General features: G+C 32.2%; 1 protein-coding gene and 1 long non-coding RNA gene across 2 annotated transcripts in view; one reads left to right on the top strand and one right to left on the bottom strand.

Moving 5' to 3' along the window:
* tup (LIM1_Isl and LIM2_Isl domain-containing protein tup) overlaps positions 1–16,352 on the bottom strand; it is a 111,420-nt gene extending 95,068 nt beyond the window's left edge. The window contains exon 1 of the mRNA XM_089646570.1: positions 16,223–16,352. Coding sequence (XP_089502696.1) covers positions 16,223–16,322 — 100 coding nt within the window. The 5' untranslated portion in view covers positions 16,323–16,352. The remainder of the gene's footprint in view (positions 1–16,222) is intronic.
* Positions 10,938–12,584, top strand: LOC149412128 (uncharacterized). Its single transcript, XR_016304674.1, has 3 exons — positions 10,938–11,060; positions 11,838–11,978; positions 12,223–12,584. It is a non-coding gene; the product is annotated as an uncharacterized LOC149412128 (long non-coding RNA).
* Positions 16,353–20,142: the final 3,790 nt, after the last annotated feature.

The raw sequence follows: 20,142 nt of genomic DNA, 5'->3' as shown, positions 1-20,142 counted from the left end.
GGTACACGCAAAACTTCTAAGTAGACTTTCTAGGTTTAATTAATATTTATTGAAAATATATGATATTATAGCCTTCTTGCAGTTTAATAGATCCGCCACATCTGCTTATCTATTACTAACTTCATGTAATTTAGGTATAAGTGAGTATTTTCAATGCTCAACCCTGGTATTGATACATTTAAACATTATTTTAAACATGAACTTCATTGAGTTTAAGTAAATTAGGGCTGCATATACTACCAATTACGATTTTGAACGTAAATATTAAGTCGGAGAATTTTAATTATTTTAATGCGTTCATTAAATATTAAATATTTATTTATTACTAACTAGTGGTATAAACGGGAAATAAGTCACATTTGGAGTCGATTGTGTGGTAAGTATACCTTTTAGGATTTGAGCTCTCCTTTTCTTACTAACCCTTGAAGTTTCATAAAAAATGAAAAAGCAAAAAAATATATATTTGTACCCGTGTACTATGTATATGTATAATGTACATTTAATTAAATCGAAATATTCAATATGATAAAAAAAGATTTTTGCGTTCTCCGCTTGTACCACTAGTTTTCTAACACCGTGTATACCTGCAGCTGTCTCACTTTAATGCTGTATCTCTCATACAATTTGAACGTTCGTTTTGACAGCCAAATGAAATTTAAGTTTAAAACAAAAATCCGATATTTAAAAATATTTTCATCGATTTCCTCAGAAGTGAGGTAAAAATTAGCTTACTTCGGGAAACAGATACACTCCCACAAAAACACTTCTACCGGGTTATATCTTCAGTGTTGAAAGGCGATAGTGGATGCCGGATGGTGTGATATCAAACCGAGATCAATTCATTTCAACTAAAGCACGCGGAGAAGCAAAGATCAGAAGCAATGAAATGATAAATTTTGCAAGAGCAGTAAAAGTGACAAAATCAATGCATATGAAATTAATTGTATTACCTGTAACAGATGTTGCTTTTTGCTTTATTGTCAATCAATGTGGACAGTTATATTATTCGTGGGAATTCAATTAAGGGGAATATATTTATTTATTGGTTGGTACCTATATTATATAATTATAACATAATTGAGATAGGCAATCGGGGTGTGATATAATTTTTTTTTTGATGAAAGTTAAGGATATTATGTATGAATGTGAATGAGGCAAGGAGTGTGTGCCAAGACCGAGTTGTTTGGCAGGTCCTCTCTGTTTACCCCTCTGGGAAACTGTGTGTTGTCTGCTTAGTTAATTTTTTTTAAAGGATACTATATCTGTCATCAAATAATACATTTCCATTAAACTCGATATTTTCCCTTTTCTATTATGGTTAAAAATGTAATACAAACATATAAAGAAAGACAGAACAACAAACTTCTCTTTGCATTTCAAAGTTAACCGTAGATGCTCCCGTATAATTTTAAATAACACAATTCACACGGTCAAGGTTAACTGAAAAATTTTTAAACAATTATTTTTATATAATACAAAAAAAACTATTTGTAAGCGATTTAAAAAAATTAAGTTTTGTTTGAGTTATTTTTTAATTGTGTGAAAAATATAAACCTTTTACCGGTTTTCAAAGCAATGCCAACTGACTTTAGTTGCTGAGAACTAAAAAATTCTGGATTTATAACATTGACCAAATTTTATGATTCTAGAGCTCACTGTATGAAAGGATAGACCACCAAAGTTTTTTTTATTGGGATTAGCAAGTTTGGAGGGATTTTTTGTTGCAATGTAGATGCTACCAATGTTGGGCCCTACAAGCCTCTTTATCAAATACCTCATAAGGCTTTTAATTCGTTACAATATTGGCTAGTTCAGAAACCATCGTAATACCATATATAATCGTGTGAGATGTGTGGATTTTCGCAAAGAGTGCAAGGCTGATGTAAGCGTAATGAGTAAGATTAATAAAGGGACGCTTAGATGATTAAGTGATAAGTGTAAGAAGATTATATGACACCAATGTGAATGATAGAAGAAGCCGGGGACGCCCGAGGAAGAGACTGTATGATAAAATTATTCACGGTCAACTTGATACTACATTATGTCTTAGCAATATTAAAATAAATGTCCCCAATTCGCATTGTTTAAGGCGCCATAAAATTTTTCACCTGAATACATTTATAAATAATATCGCCTACTTTAGCCCTCTGACCCAGATGTGTCGACTATATAACAAGATAGAGTGTGCTGAAATAGATATTTTCGTCGATAATTTGTACGGATTCAGAAAAAAAGTTCTGGCGCTATTAAAAAATATTAGCTAATTCATTGTGTCAATTTTCTCTCTATGCATAATTGCATACCTCTCGTATTTCTTATGCCTCTTACCACTTGTAATAATGTATAATGTAATGTGTTACTTGAGCGAGCTTGTATATGATTGTGTATTTTATTTTTATTTTTTGATGTTTTTGTTTTCTAATTGCATGTATCTGTATTTAATTGTATGTATCTGTATTTAATTTATTGTATCTTTATTTAATTGTAGATTTTTGTAATTGTACAATAACTGAGTTTTTAAAAGTGGATTGTTCTCACGTAAGTGTGATCATCTGTAAAACCCAGTATAAATAAATAAATAAATAAATAAATGTTCCAGATACTTGAGTCAGGCCATGTCAAGAGTCAGAATAACAAAAGATTATGTATGAATATGAATGAAGCAAGGTGTGTATGCCAAAACCGAGTTGTTTGGTGGTCTATCCTTTCTGCCTACCCCTGCAAGGCAACAGCGTAATGGTTCGTTAGTTATATAAAGAGACTCTCATTTTACCTGAGCAGAGAGCAGTTAGCTAACGCTCAAGATCTAAACACAAACCAAACAGTAGAATAAAAGATATGTCATCTATCTATTATCAGTTTCAAGCATATTTAGACGCTGGCGCCAGTTACCGGCTATTGATCGAGGATAGAACGGTAAATGCATCCTTCTACTTAATTATGAATATATTGTGAAGTTACAAAAAGAAGGCGATCTCAAAAAGGATCATCACCTGACAATGATATCTACCCACATTCGTATTTCATTCAGGGTTGAACCAAAAACAGTATAATTCAACAATATTTCTAATATCCTACACAGCACTCATGTCAGAAAAACATAAAATTGTACATTTGATTGCAATTAACTGTTATGATAATATATAATCATCTCAAGTTTATATCTTTTACAAAAGTTCTGATTGTTTTTAAGATTGAGCAGACCAAATTCTAGGTCTGCTTGGCAGTGATGAGCATAGTTGGATTAAAACTGGCAGTGATTAACATAGTTGAATTAAAACTGGCAGTGATCAACATAGTTGAATTGAAACTGGCAGTGATCAACATAGTTGATGTAACAACAATCTGAATATTTGTTCATGAACACGAAAAGTGTTCCGACATTCCGCATCGAGATATATTCGTAATTTACTGAAAGTCTATCAGGACCAGATCTATGTTAATTCATTCTTTAAGGCCTGAAATTTTTTAGCAATACTCATTTTTCTTCTTGTATCAGTAATGGAAAAATTAAAATCCTGAAAATGTTAACTCTTTTTTGCATATCATGTGGAAAGTACGAACTGATTGTCGATAGGTCGCAAAAACAAATTAGGTATAATTTTTTTTCTTCATTTCTGTTTTTATTTTATTAAACACGTTGTATAAATAAGAATATAGTAAAATAATTTTGAATTTGACACTTAAACATTCAACTTTCTTATTGGTGTTTTAAAGACTGCGAATTACGATAAACAGAAAAGATTATCATTTTGGGATGGAACCAGGGTTTCAAGCACGGTCGATCGAGGTTTTGCCGATAGTGTCGGTAACTTGTAATCTATCCCTAGCATGACTGCATGTCCCTAGCATTCTTATTCAATGACAAGTCGACAGATAAATCCTTTATAGGTCGACTGGAAAAGATACCCTGATCAAGCAATTATAGTCCCGAAGAACGGCAAGGAACTGTGTTATATATAACACATTCATTGATAAACTTGGTAGTGTTTTTTACGTGTTATTTTTCTGCTAATGACAGGAAGTTTACCTATATATTCTGGGCCTTCCCTGTGAAACCCAGAAGATCACGTTTTTTTTTACCCACAACCAGTACCCACTTACCTTATACTTCGTACTACCTTCCGTCCACAGCGGTCGACAAATTAGAAGAAAAAAGAAGTTGAAAGAAAAGTGATCGATAACTTTAGGTCGATGGTGAATTATGTAAAAAATTAAATAATATTGCATGAAATGGGTGCAAAGTTTAGAATCAGGGCCGCCAATTGTGGCGCTCTGTATCTGACTTATCTCAGGACATTCATATACATTTTAGACTAGACGCAGATTTTAGTAAAATAATAAAAAAAATCAATCCGCAAAGAACATTTTTTTTTACTACAATATCAATACAACAATGACAAATCTACCAACTTCCCCAAATATCGGTAGGCCGACTTTTATTTGGTATATTAACTGATGTGATATCATCCGATTTCTGAAAAATGCGTATTTGTCCGCGTGTATGCACGTGATTGCCACCAAAATTCTACAGAATACATTTTCATTGACATCGAGTATATTTGTCTAATTTGAGATCGATCGGATGTCGGAAAATGTGTTAATTTCCGATTTCAATTTTTGCATTAATTTACTGCCGAAAACTAAAGTCAAATTCAAATCTTGATGTATTAAAAAATATTGGCTTTATTTTAAATGAATACCATTTTCTAAATTCTATCCCGCAATTTTGCTGGATTTGCAAACCCTATTTGGGACTATCAACTATCTAAATAATATGAAAAATGTTCTAAGAGACACCAACGCCCGGGATTTCCGTCTTCAGATTGAAGAAACCCGAGAACACCTATCGTAGGTTATATTATTCAGCACGAATATGCTATCGTCTATATTATCTACGTTGCATAGCGGTTAAGATAAGATTTTATAAGAAACTAAAATATATATCATATATCTCACAGTAATACAAAAGGAGATAGAACGTCTTTTTTAACATCGTCAAATTGTGCAGCAGAGTACATTAGAATACTCTAGTGCTGTCCATGGAATGTGAGCTAAAGGGCGCAAAAAGACTCAAGGGGTTAATCAGTTATCAGTAGATAATGAATAGATACCTATGGCGTGATATTATATTTACGAGTAAGTGAGTTGAGTTGGTGACACAAAGTTGTCGATTCCTGCGTCAAGGCGCCCGCCGGCATCTCTTCAATCGACCGCTACGGTGTAAATGAAATGCCAGTCTTTGGAACATTATCCGGCCGTGGCCCATGGCTCATGGCTCATGGCCCTTGGCCCACGGCTTGTCGCCTGTGGCGCCTCGCGAGCTAGTTCTACAACTCTCGTCAGGTCATATGTACGAGTTCCTTTCCTTTTTTTATTGACGCTTTTTATTTCGTTAGTCGACTTTTTTGATTTTTTCGTCGCTTTTGGGTCCGTTCCGCGTGAATTTACGACCGGTCGATCCGTATTTGAACTTCTAGTTTTGTTTTTTGTACGCATGGCTCAATCGAGTTTTTAATTATTTTATAACGATAGTGAATTTCCGATTACAGGTAGAAATTATAACGTTTAAATTAAAATCTGCGGTTATGCTGTTAAGTAGGTAGACACTATGAGGAAATAAATCGTAAACTTAAACTAAAAGAAGGTGCTTGCGTGTAGTCAATACTAAAAATATCTATTTTTTAGAACACAATACGTCCTGATGGCGAGGCCCTGATGAAAACAATTTCTAGGCTAATTTCATCTTTGGAGATTCTGTGCGGAGAAAAACAACACCAACACTTAACACCATCCGCCTGTTTGGATTTATGCAAGAAAAAAACATGGTCAAAAAGTGCCTTTTATTTTATTTTGTGCATGTTCAGGCATAAATATTTTTTTTTTTCAAACATTTTATAAATAACATAATTTACCACATTATACAAAAAACCGATATACTGTTATGTCCGCCCATCAAAGATATAATAACCAAAAATGGGTTCGTAAGTAGAAAATTTTTAGCTTTAAAGCAGTTTTCATAGGCCTTTACATTATTTTTTTCTGGGCTTATAAAAAGACTTATATAAAAAATACTCTATTATTTTAAAGGCCAAGATGTATTCTACTCGCAGTATTTAATTAAAGCATCTGAAACATTTCTAGGCGACCAAATTTTCAAACCAAAAACACATGATTTTGCATTACTACGTATGGCATCGCCAAGTAAATTTTATTTGATGAATTTGTATTATTTCACAATTTAGCGGTTAAAAATAACAAATAGTATATTTGGTTTTTTTTTTAAATAAATTAATAGCAGCCACATCATTATTAAACAATTAAGATAACATTAATGTGGTGAAAACAGACTTCAAAATACCCCCACAGAATTTGAAATGTATTGTCACAATTATTTTATTATTAAATCGGTTCAACCGGTAATAAATCATTTTAAATTGGGAGGGGGTAAAATGGAATCATATAAATAAGTCGTCTAAACGTGGTTAAAACAACAGTTTGAAAATGGCCTTGGAAGCCGAAACAGCTGCAACAATACCAAAAAATACTTGCAGAACTTAATAATTATATTATTTAATGTGATTTTAATTAAATAAAAAATAAATTAAATGGGGTTCTACGAATTAAACACAAGAACAAAAAAAAATAGTATTATTGCGGTACGTTCCAGAGAGGAAGATACTCTTAGTATCGCCCTTGTGTAAAACCACCATTCAGAATTGAAACGTAGATTCAAATAACATCTGAATCCCCCTACCTTACTATTCTCCAACTCCTACCCCCAATACCTTCAATATACTCCAATTGGGGTCGCCATAGTGTTTCTGGTTCCAGGCGATTGGAAGCATTTGGGAATTTTGTGCGGAATAGAATTGTTGTTGATTATTAAGCTTTTAAACTATGTTTATGAAACAAATCTCAAACATGGTTATACTCGGGAGTGGCTCTAATACCTTTACTTGTTTTTGTGATAATTTAAGGGTTTTTTTTAATGCAAGCTTTTTTGTGTCATTTTTACATCGCATATATCTCTTCTAGATAGCGATCTTAAAACGATATCAATTTGTCGCGAGACGCAAGATGCTCTGCGCAGCAGAGGTAATGGGTGTAAACAGGACAGATAGCGGATCTCTTTCAGTCTCTCAAAACAACACATTTTAAATATTGAAGAATTTAAAAATATGTACACGTGTATCATAATATGTTAAAGAGGGTGGAAGATATTCTTAGTATCACCTTAGTTTAATACCACCATTCAGAATTAAAACGTTGTTTGAATTGGCTTTAGCCGTGTTTGGTTAACAGATCTGAATAGCCAGGTACTTCCCCATATTTCTCTAGTCCGTCTCCTTCCAACATAATTGGAGATGCCATAGTCTCACTGGTTCCAGACGGTTGGGAGCAGCACGGATTATTATATTTATATTTACAGGAAGTAGAGAAAAGTACATGTTTATCCTAGAATTAACAATTTCAAAACTTCACTCTAAATCATTCAAAAACCCTAGCAACGCCGGGTACATGAAAAAAATGAAAACATGTAAAAAAATGAAAACAGCCGAACACAAACATCAAACCAGAAGTAAGGGAAGGAATGACCTTTCCGTTCCAACAAGCAACAGAGCGGCTTACCAAAAAATATGCTCATATCTCGGTCCTAAAATATATAATAAAATCCACTCTCAGCTGAAACTGTGTGAATTGTCAGCCTTCGGTCCAAGAGTGACAAAATGGTTGTTGGATCTAGGCAGGACTGATTCCGAAATGATACTAAAAAATGTAATTTGAAATCACGAACGCCTCTATGTATCTTTATGTATCTTTTTATGTATCTTCGTTTTAACATACCTACTTATTTTAGCTAGTCTTAAATCCTGCATTCGTCTAAGATAACTTGAAACCTGTAAATTTGACTGTCCTGAAACGGGAATCCTTCCTAGTTGCACAGTCAAAATCATAAAATGTAATCAATATTATAAAAAATAAATAAATGTCAGCTAGTATGTTTATGCCAAAAAGGAATACTAATTATATTGATATGTCTTTATAAGAAGAATACTTAGCACCTTTAAAAGATTATGCATAGACAGATAATATAAAGTAACATTCGATCAAATATTTATCAAAGAAAACTTATCATTTTATTGTTTTATTTAATATTATATTCTCCCTTTTTGGTTTCAGAGTAGTTTGAATTGAATAAACTAGGAATTTTAAATGAAGCGCACTAATATTTAAAAAAAAGTGGTTATAATTAATAGGAGCAAAAAATCTCTTAAAAAAATGATGTCTTTAGTGAAAATTAAGAAAACAATGTGTTTTTTCATGTCTGTAACATCGTGTTAAATAACAGAACCAGATATATTTTTTATAATTTTTAGAAAATATTTTGTGATTTTTTTCAGTGGAGGGAATTTCATGAAATTACGTCCGGAACTTAGAAAATGTACAGAACTTGAAAATCAACTTTGAAATTTGATGAATTGTTCAAATTTCGTGAAACAATCCGTCCTAAGTATTGAAGTTCAGTACTAGTAGGTATGTATAATATTTCGATATAAATTAAGAATACAAGGTCTTAAGGGCTTACCTACTTTCCTAGGTACCAAATACGTACAATGACATATACCATTTAGTGTATTATGCTTGCAGATAATATTATTTTTATTAGATGACATTTTAATAGATGGTTTGGCATGTTTTAATTAAATTTCACACAATCTCACTGAAACTATAAAAAAATAAAGTTCTTAAGAGTTCACAAATTTTTAATTCCAATTGCATCTTATGAGATTATCACAAATAATCTACGAAGGTTTTATGTTAATGGTGTTTCATTAAGTCACAATTTAGTCAATGCCAATCAATTTGGAGAACCATAAAAACCACTGACCTTCAGTTAACTTCAATATCCGCGGGTCAACATATTCGAAGTCACCACTTAAAGATTCTAATAAATATATTTTTATTTTATAACTTTTAAGTTTATTATGTCTTTGGATAAATCGCAATTTATCTTTTTGGTTTAACTCCTCAGGCTAATTTGTTCGGTTTTGCGAACACACAGGTATTACCCGTAGAGTCAATTTGTTCGCTTTTCGGAACTGCTCATAAATGGTCTCATAGGAATCGTTGTCTCCTTTTCCGTCATAGTTAGAAATATAAACTAAACGGTGTTAGAAAGAAAAAAAATATGATTTATATTCAAATATGGAAGTTAAACACAAAATACTTAAAATGTACACCGCAATAAAGCCAAATGTGACCGCAATTTGAGAAAATTTTATGAAATTTCGTGAATTTTCTATTAATTATTATTTTTGTGCAAAACGTCAAAAAAGTGAAGTAACTGGAATGTTTATAATACAATTGTATAAGGCGATGCACTACGTCGTGTAATATTTTCAATTGAGCCGCTATCAATAACAACCCTTACGCACTGAAAAAAATGAGTTAGCTAAAGTGTTAAGCTAATTGAAGTTGTGTAACCATCGCCTAAAGTTCAGCTACTTTACCTAAAATACTTTATGTGCAGATACCGTCGTTGTTTAGTAAAATGTGCTTGAGCTAATACAACTAAACTTTAATAATAGCACACTAAAAGCATACTTACCTAAACAAAATAATCGGTTTGGTTAATCAAGCTAAAGTAATTTACTAAACCTATTTCACTTTAGTAACTTAAGTTTATGTGTTACTTCCCAAAGTATTTAGCTAAATTTAACTAAACATCTAGTTTGGTTAAATGTTTTGTTCATATAGCAAAACTGAGGTTGGAATATCTAAATTTGGTATTTTTACATAACAATTAGTTGCTTTGCACAAACTTAGGCAAAGTGCAACAAAACTTTAGTTAAAATGTCCCGAACTTTGGTAGATCTTTTTATCGTCGCTAACGGTCGACGCGCAGGTGTTCATTTACGACGCAGTTCTCAGATCGCCACGATTCGCACCATACGCATACGTGAATTGACGTTCGTTGCGCGCGTTGCGAATTTATTGAAGTGAAACTTCTTTAGGCGCGTAATGGATTTTCGGGGACGGAGTAAAACCGAGTCAGGATCGACACGAAAATGCGGGTACCCCCACCACCGCTCACCGTTCACTGTCCCTCTCTCACCATATGCGCTTGTTGAGGTGGGGGAGCCGCTCACGAACGTTCTCTCTCTTCTCTTCTTTCCTCTCTCTCAGACACCAGCGAACTGCGCCACGCCAAGCATCAGCTGCTTGGTTAGTATACTGCGTCGTGAGTGTAATACGAGTGAAATACGTAATTGATTGTGGTTCATACGGTTTGGTACAGAATTTCAGTGTTAAAAATGAGTAGTGACGAGATAGAGGTGATGAACACATCAGTGGCACAAGAGGAAATATCCCCTGAGAATCACCAAAGAAGAGGAGAGTCTGATTCACACAGTGATGACATTAACATAAGGTAAATATAACCTATAAGAGTTGATAAATATTTCACAATATAGTAGTATTGTTGGAATAGGATTGTTTAATATATTGGCGAGATTATATTAACAGTGAAATATGATGTAGGAATGTCGTTACAATCAAAGCAATGGCCAACAGGCGGTACAGACAGCGGAAAAAAGAATTAAAGCCTCCCAAACCTCAAGCTAAAACGGCAGCAGAACGTTGTAAAGCATACAGAGACCGTCAAAAACTTTTTAATTGTAATATTGTTATTTATGTAATATTGTATACTTGTGAATAAATTGAAATTTTTTGGAACTATACATTAATCGAACGTCATTCATCTATAAGAAAATATTAGAAAAAGCAAATCCATGCTTCGTCGTTGAATTATTTAACCTCTAATTTTCAAACTAACCTAAGAGAGAAAATAGAGATGATGAAATGAAAATAGAGAGAGAGGAATACTAGAAGTTTCACTTCTGTCTTGCGTAGGCTTGACACACCCACTTTTTTTTTTGAATTGAATTGAATTTATGTTAACCGCTGTTCCTAGTTCCTAGTGATAATGGCAGACAAAACCGTGGAGGATTATTTAATTTCTTGGAATCTGGAGGCTTACATAGAAACATTTAAAGGTGAGTTTTCTTTTTTCATTTTTTTATTGATTTAGAATTTAGATCATGGAACTATGATATTATAAATTATGATAATATCCATTCTATTTGATTTAGAAACTGGCACCTTCATTATTCCATGACTCAAGTACCTACGCAATAGATTTAGAAGATTTGTATTTATTATGTACCTAGTTTGAAGAGTGCGTGTTGACGCTACAACCAAGATTGTGTCAGGAGTCATGACACAAGTTACAGAGAGTGGTATATAAAAAAAAAAATAATTGGATCACTTGTATAGCGCCGTTTTTGTGCAAAATCACCTCAACGGCGCCTTTATTTCTTTGTTTGTTTCCGCCAGTATTATTTTGTATTGAACGAATGTTGTTTGAAACTGTAGTATGTATTTTCTAAGTTACAATTTTACCCTAGCCAGAAACTAAATCATAGCAGGTTATATTTAATTTTAATAAATGTGTATTGCAAATTATTAATTCGGACATAACATTTTGAAAATTGAATTCTGTTGTTTTTTTTTTGGGAGGGATATTTTTTTTAAATACAGGGTGACCACCCATTGTTAATGTTTACATTTGAAATTTTCATATAAATGAAATAATTTCATTATTAAAACTATTTTATCTCCGCTTGATTCATGATACAGGATGTTCGGTATCTGCTGTTGTATAAATATACATTTTTTTTAATGAATAATTTTCATACCTTTGAAAAATAAATTTTTATTTTCTTGTTTTGAAATTTTTTGTATTATCTCGTCGTTTTTTTTCTTTATTTCAGACTCAAGCCATAGACTCGAAAACACTCCTGATAATATCTCAAGATGATATTAAAGAATTGATTCCGACTGTAGGGCACCGGGCACTGCCTACAGCACACATTAATGCGCTCAAGGATGTTATTAATCCACCTGTCATAAGTGTAAGTTTTTAAAAGCAGTAATGATGACATATTGTATACCTAGGCCTTTTTTGGCTAACCATTTGGAAATAGTTGTACCGGACGCGATTTTGATACAAAAATAATAGTATTTAAAATAATAATTCCTGTAATTAATGAATAAATCGACTGCCGGGGGGTCAAGCAATTCCAAAGGGATAAAAACAAAGCTTGACCCCTTCACCCTTTCTTTCCCCTTTGTGTACATACCCGCTTTTTGTTTCAGATTGAAGATATACCTTCAACTAGCAAACAAACAACGCCCATATATTATCAACACGATGACTTCCTTGTAAATGACATTTCCTTGTTGGAAAATAAAAACAAATCACAAAGAATAAGGCAAGAAGCTTTTGAAGAGCAAATTTCGAATGTAAGTTAAATAATTTTAGTAAGTTTCAGATACCTAAGTAACTTAGGTTAATTGTTTTATACATTCCGATATATGTATTTTAGTAGTGGCAGCGTAGAATAGCCATCCTGTGACTGATATTATGATGATTATAGAAGTGGTTATTAGTTATGTAATCAATATGCAATTTAATTTTGTTTTCCAGGACTTACGCAATCATCTCCTATCAATCAATGAAGGGCAAGCACTTTTAATGCAGTTTGAGTCAAAGGGTCTGTTGGACAATTCTGCCAGACTGTCCAGTACTATTATAAGTAAGGAATTGCAGGGTAATCCAGATAGATCCATTACAAGCAAGAGATTTTATGAATTTGCTTTTCAAATCACCAAAGTCTTTAATAAAGAAAGCGCAGCTGTATATTTCACCCCATATGTGTGTTTTGGGCCTACCCAAAAAATTGCTGCAAAAGGTAAATTACTAGACACATACAGGCAGCGCCGAAAAGAATTTGCCAAATCAGGACACAAACATCTTTTACTATATATTTAAAAAAAAATTATAATAAAAAATGATAATATAAATGTGTGTATGATCAAACGTGTTTTCTTTTTTGAGGCTTTGCTGGTAGCTGGAAACAATATTTTGAGAGACGATTCTTAACAAAATAACTTTTATATGAATGAGGTTTTTAATAAGTACTTTCTAGTCTTACAAAACATAATATTTATTTATTTAGGTTTCATCTCTCAAAAGGGTTGTAATAAACTACCTGCAACTCAAAGTATTTAACCCATGATTCTGAATTATGGGTATAATCCTTCGAGTTGATGGTGGTTACATTTACACCCTGTATTGTTTTCAGCTAAACTGCAAAGCTGCACTTCCTATTTAATTTAGATAATCTAACCAAAAAGCTAAGCTACAGTACCTAAAGCTAGCTAGCAGTAGAGAGCTAAAACACCTATATCGGTAGGGCTATTCGAACCGAAGTTTAGTTAATCAACCTAACCATTTTGTAATATTAACTAAATAATAAGGTTACTACATCTAAACAGTTAAGTTTTTCTAACCGAACACTACAAAATGGTTTAGGTATATAATTTTTAGTTTAGGTAACACAACTAAACACAAAGCTGTCTCAGCCGATTAGTTTAGCTAGAATACCTGAATCGTTAAGCTGTCATAAATACAGTTTAGGTAACACAACTAAACACAAAGCTGTCTCAACCGATTAGTTTAGCTAGAATATCTGAATCGTTTAGCTGTCATAAATACAGTTTAGGTAACACAACTAAACAAAAAGCTGTCTCAACCGATTGGTTTAGCTAGAATATCTGAATCGTTAAGCTGTCATAAAGACAGTTTAGGTAACACAACTAAACACAGAAAGCTGTCTCAACCGATTAGTTTAGCTAGAATATCTAAATCGTTAAGCTGTCATAAATAAACTGCTGTTTAGCAAACAGTAGCTAAAAGTTCGGCAGTCACCACAGCAACTAAACTGTTTAGTAGATAATTACTGAAAATTTGGTAAATCGTACCTAAACATTTCTTTCAGTGCGTAGATGGCGATAAGGTTTAAATTCCCGCTTAACACCATCCGCCTGTTTTGATTTATGCAAGAAAAAAACATGGCCAAAAAGTGCCTTTTATTTTATTTTGTGGATGTTCAGGAATAAATATATTTTTTTTTATCACTTTTTAAATAACTTAATTTGCCAGATTATACAATAAAATCATAACCGAAAATTGGTTCGTAAGTAGGAGATTTTGAACTTTAAAGCAGTTTTCATAGGCATTTACATTATTTTTTCTGGGCTTATAAAAAGATTTATCTAAAAAATAATCGATTATTTCAAAGGCCAAGATGTATTCTACTCAGTATTTAATTAAAGCATCTGAAACATTTCTAGGCGACCAAATTTTCAAACCAAAAACACATGATTTTGAATTACTACGTATGGCATCGCCTTAACAAAATACGTGTAGCCTTTGTTATCAATGATTTTAGTTCAGTATTTAGACGAAAGAACGTAAGATGAAACCTTAAAAAAATTGTGTTTTTTTTTTTAAATTTTAATATCTCTAAAATTATAGATTTTTTCTAATAATAAAATTTGAATGCGTATTTTATTACGTTTCAAAAACAGTTTTTAATTTTTGGTTACTTTCAGAAATATCACACAAATTCTTTTAATTTCTGAGAGCATTAAGCTACCTACAGGTCTTAGTTTAATTTATGCCGTTTTGGCGCTGTGCTAATGGTACCCGAAAATGATAGTGCAGAGTTACCGATGATTTATTATTCCGTGTGAAGTAGGTACCGCTTTCGATAGAGTTTGAATCTCAATTTGTCGGTAGGTACTTGGGAAGGCATTGTTCACGACACGTCTTATTTTCTTGTGCACTTTTGATTCAAAGATACATTTTTGTTGCACTGGGGATATACCACCATTTAAAATGTAATCTTTGCTTTTATCTTCTTTAGATAACTGATTAGCTAGATGATAAAAATTTTCTTCTTCTTCTGCTTTAAATGCTGTTCACTGGCTTTGACGATAATTCCTTGTGAATAATTATTTATTATTCAATCTTCGGACACATTTTATATTCCGATTACAACAGTAATCATCTTGAAAATTTACTTGAAACACAAATGTATTTAACTCGAATCTCTTTAAAAATTCATAACATTCGATAGGCTAAATAATTATATCAATAAGATTTTCTGATTTGATGGAATTTTTCTATCTACTGATTCTAGCAAGAAACTTTATACAATATTGTTGTTATTTGGCTAAAAGAACACTGAATACAATTCTATCCACATATACTGCACATATTTAAATTTAAATATTATGTATATATCATTATCCAAATTTTGTGACCTAGGACACGTTTATGGGCAAATTTAGATTTTTTCACTCGTTTTTTTACCTCCGAAATTACAAATATGATCCAGAATTATCCCCGAGATAGTTTAAGCCTATAACGGTAACGTAATAAATTGAGAACTGCTTATTTAAGTCGACAGAACACAAACTACTGTTCTAGTTTTCTTTTTCTTAGTTTTGAAGGTAGCTTTAAAAAACTCGGAATTAATCTAGAATAGATCGACGAATAAAAATTTGAAGTGTAATAAATATAAATAAAACAAAAAATGTTTAAAAATTACATACCTATGTGTTAAACAAAGATGTTTTTGTAAATACTTAATTTTTCTCTACAAAATTTTTAACAAATTACTATCAACCTACTTTAGAGACAGACTTCAACATACGCCATACAAGACAGAAAGAAAATATCAGACTAAAAAAACAAACGGATTTTTTACTGTAGTTATGTACGGGAATCCAGATATATTTTTCATTGTGAAATTAAACATGTACTATAAGATGTATTAATTAAAATATAAAAATTACTCATAATTATATAAGACCACATTTTAAGTGTAATAAATAATACTAAAATATATATATTTATATACAGGGTGTCCGAGGGTAAAGTGCGGTTACTTCGGCGGGTGATTCTATATGATTTTAGAAGTAAAATAGAGAAACATTTTTTTTACGAATTTCAAAAGCTTTAAGGTAGTTTTCAGGTTATAAGTTGAATTGTTGTATGGGAAAATATTTTTTGTTTGGGAAAAGCACATTGGACTACGACTTCTACCATCATGTTTTTACTCCTCCCGAAGTTAGAACACTTTTCCCCGGAAACCCTGTATATATCACGGTAGCACTTTTTTTGAACATTTAAGAAAAGTAAATTATCATCTGCATATGAACATTAGGTAGGTACTTAAGTATGAAAGTAGAATGCAAGGTAAGGGATTGATTGATTGATTGATTGATTGATTGGAATAGAACTCACTAGGTAGGATGTCACACTCCATGTGATGCCTGTTGACCAGCAGGGTCGGCTGCACCAGGGCCGCGCGGTGCTCCGCGCCAGCCACGCTCGCCATCACCATTCACGCTGCCCTTCCTCTAGTCCTTCTCCTTCTTTCCTTTCCTCTTCTTTTTCTCCTCCTTAGAGATATATCAACAGCCTCAGCCGATGTCGGTTACAGTTATTTTTTTAGCAGCACACTTCCTTCGATTAATTTTATATCTTTTTCAACACTTATATTAATATTTTTGATTGTTTGTATTCATTTTTAATTTCACTTTAACAAATTGTATTTAATTTTAAATGTTGGACTGTGCTTCTCTATAATAAACATGTCTATTAGAATAATATAAAATGTATGGTTTTTAGGAAGATATATTTTGTAATTAATTCTGATTGGTGGAGGATAACAAATAGCTACCTATGATATATTAACCGCAGCCTCATCATGTCAATCTATAAAAACTTATTATTTGAGATTTAAAAGATTAAACTTATTATTCAATCACTTTTATATTAAATGTGTTAGAGTGGCATCATGTCAATAATTTAAAGAATTCAATACGCATACATACAGACACACACAAACACTCACACACACATTACACACGTCACACACACACCTATAAACTACACAAGTCACCTGGTAATTAAGAAATAAACTAAACATACCACTTAGCAGACATTACAAGGAAACATATCATAGGTACACAACATGAAGTATCTTATTCCTGTATATTGTTTCATCTCTGTAAATTATGTACTGTTTATTTCAATAATATAAAATAAAATAAAAAAAATAACCGAATTCCTGTTTTAACTCTACCGATTGGCATTTCTTCTGTCTGTAATTTAGTTTGCGTGTTCCGATTCCGGTACCTAAAATCTGGGAATAAATTCGGTTTAGGGGAGTCACTCGAATAACCGAAATTGAACTTGATTTAGACTAATTTAGGGCTGGGGAGTTATAGGGTCTTGAAATTTCGTACGCGATACATAGAAACCATGTTTTATTTATCAACTAAAATCAAATTAATAACTATTTAATACTTTTGAAATTTCAGTAGGTAAATTAGGATTCCCCAGCCCTAAATTAGTCTAAATCAAGTTCAATTTCGGTTATTCGAGTGACTCCCCTAAACCGAATTTTACCCAAAATCTGCTGCATTCACTGTATATTTTGTAAGCAAGCCTTACTTTGACCATTAAATTATTTTTTTAAATGTGAAATTGTTGTGTTTTTCGGATTTTTTTAATCGAATTTTTCAATATTAAAGTTACCTACCTACCTGAAGAATGTTTGAAAAAAGAATTTTCATTGAAATTGACAATATAATTCCTTATCTGAAATTAAATGTATGGTTTATTATTAAGTAGGTAGGTAGGTACCTATTTAAGTATCAACTTACAAATCTTATGATTTCAGAAAATATGGTTTTTTGATTTATTGAATAACATGCTTTCTTGGTTTTAAAAATAGGTTAGCAGATAGGTACATGACTACATCAATTACGCTTAGATTTTCTGCACTTCTACAGAGAAGACAATTTTTTTCATTAAAAAAAATGATCTTCAAAGTTTTGTTAGATTCTAGTTTGAATAACTAATGAGAGATGATGGAATTAGTTTGATTCTAGACAGAATTAACCTACCTAGAGCAATTAAATAATAAGAAATGTTTTATAATTTTCTTTTTTTGTAACAGTAAAGATAATAATATCCTCACCGAGATCTAGGTACCATGCTGAAGAATTTACATAATTAAATTTAATGTCATTAATAAAATTGGTTAATTATAAATATATCATGTATCGTTTTTAGGGCAGTTTGTCAGTTAGTGATTTCGGTTTCAGTGTGTATTTGGTTTATATTTTATATTTCTTATCTCCCTATGTTTTGTATTCAGCTTTATAATTGAATGAGAGCGGGAATTTCTTGTAGCGTTTAGTAACACAGTAAATATGATGCCTTTTAAATCCAAGTGATAGTAAAATACACTTTAAATATATTTTGTAAGCGACCAATAATATAATTTTGATATTTATATTTGGTTGTTTTCTGTAAAATTATACAGGAATCTACATATAAACATAACCTAGTACATCATCAAGTATTTCTTTAGTTATTGACAGGTTTGATACGAAATTCGTTTTCATAGATCTTAGGTAGGATATTTGTTTCGTAACAAATATGAAGTATGAAGTAAATAAATGAGACGTCGCTGGTAAGTACTAATTTTGTTATTATTCAACTTGACATCATGTATATTTATCTAAATGGTAAAAAATTGTTAAAATCAAGGCTTAGCCAGCGATTTATATCTCTACAAAGGCGTGGTTGTGTCAAAAGTAGTTATTTGCTACATAATTTTAACAAAAACTTTATCAACCTACACACTTACATGTAGGTAGTTACCAAAGTTAAAATGGTAAATATTATTTTATAATGCTCCATAACAAGGGTAGGTATCTACCTATCCAAGATATTCTACTCATAAACATAGAGAAATCTTCACAAACCTGATCTATGGTAGATAGATGAGTCCTATTTGCTACAATGGGTTAACCAAACACTTAATCAACTACATTCTAAAATTCAAAAACCTTAATAATTATACATTCAGAAACACTTACAATAGTATATACAGCCTAATTCCTAAGAAAATGAATCTTATATTTGTTTTTCTCCACCAAACGAAAGATATAAAAAAACACATACAGCAATAACAAATTCAATCACTTTTATATTAAATTCACTTCAATATCTATGTACATATGTATTTAAACACGCGAAAGTCATTTTGAACACATGACGTAATGAAAACGGCGATTTTCCTTCACGAAGAACGTTTTAAAAAACAACAAAAAAAAGACAAAGATCGCGGTGGGTTGTTAATAGAAAAACGCTAAACAACGCACTCACACACCGCGAACTCGACGGTTCGAGACAGACTAAAAATTCCTAACTTGAAATTGAGTGGAGCGACCAATTATAATCTATGGCCCCGCCTTCAGGCCGACCTGCCATTGGCTGGCCTGTAGAGGCGGCCGCCTATGGGTGGAAATCTGACAGCTGTTCGGGACAAAATGGCCGCCGTCTGGCTTGGCAGTGCGCAGGCGCGGGGGCCGCGGGGTAAAGATTATGAATAAAAGGGGTAGCCGGGAGATGGGAAAGGAGAGGGTGGAGTTGGGAAATGTGCGGTGGTTTTATTGCGGTCGGTTTTGAAAGGGCATGCGTGATCGATACTCGGTACTGGCGCCGAGAGAGAAAACTGCTTCCGACTTTCAGGAAAATGAAAGGGGAGTGTAGGTGGAAATATCGCAAATGCTATGGCAAAGAGTTTGCAATTGTGTGTTTCTATTCCCTTTTTATTTTACCCATATATTGAAGCAGCAAGTAGATAGGTAGTCAGATTTAAAACTATCCACGTTATTATTATTAGGTAATAATTATGGTTTAATACTATTAATTGTAGATAGATTATATTAACGGCTTGGCGCGTATAGATGTTACTTTAATTTTTTTTTCGTAAAATCATTTTTATCAGGAAAATATCATCATGAAATAGATAATAGACAAAAATAAAATAACTTTTTTTAAGAAGAGTTTCAAAATTATAAATGATTCATTTGTGTTGCTTGTTTTCAAAAATTGAAAGATTGAACATTTAAACTCACTGGCACACAAAAAACATTATCGTGTGAAATTAGACGAATCGCGGATAAAAGGTATAAAAATATATTCGACAAATATATTCCGAAAATTTATTCCAAAAATATATTCACAGAATATATTCCAACAATATATTCAAAAAACATATTGATATATATTTTTACAATCCTAAGGTTTTTTTCAACATCCTGCAGCCCAAGGATATTTTGAATCAATTTTTTTTTGTAGAA

The sequence above is a fragment of the Hesperophylax consimilis genome, chromosome 24 (assembly GCF_061612785.1).
Source record: "Hesperophylax consimilis isolate HC1 chromosome 24, BYU_Hcon_1.0, whole genome shotgun sequence".
NCBI classification, from domain to species: domain Eukaryota; kingdom Metazoa; phylum Arthropoda; class Insecta; order Trichoptera; family Limnephilidae; genus Hesperophylax; species Hesperophylax consimilis.
Note: the sequence above shows the minus strand (reverse complement) of the source record. Positions and strands in the feature narration are given on the sequence as shown.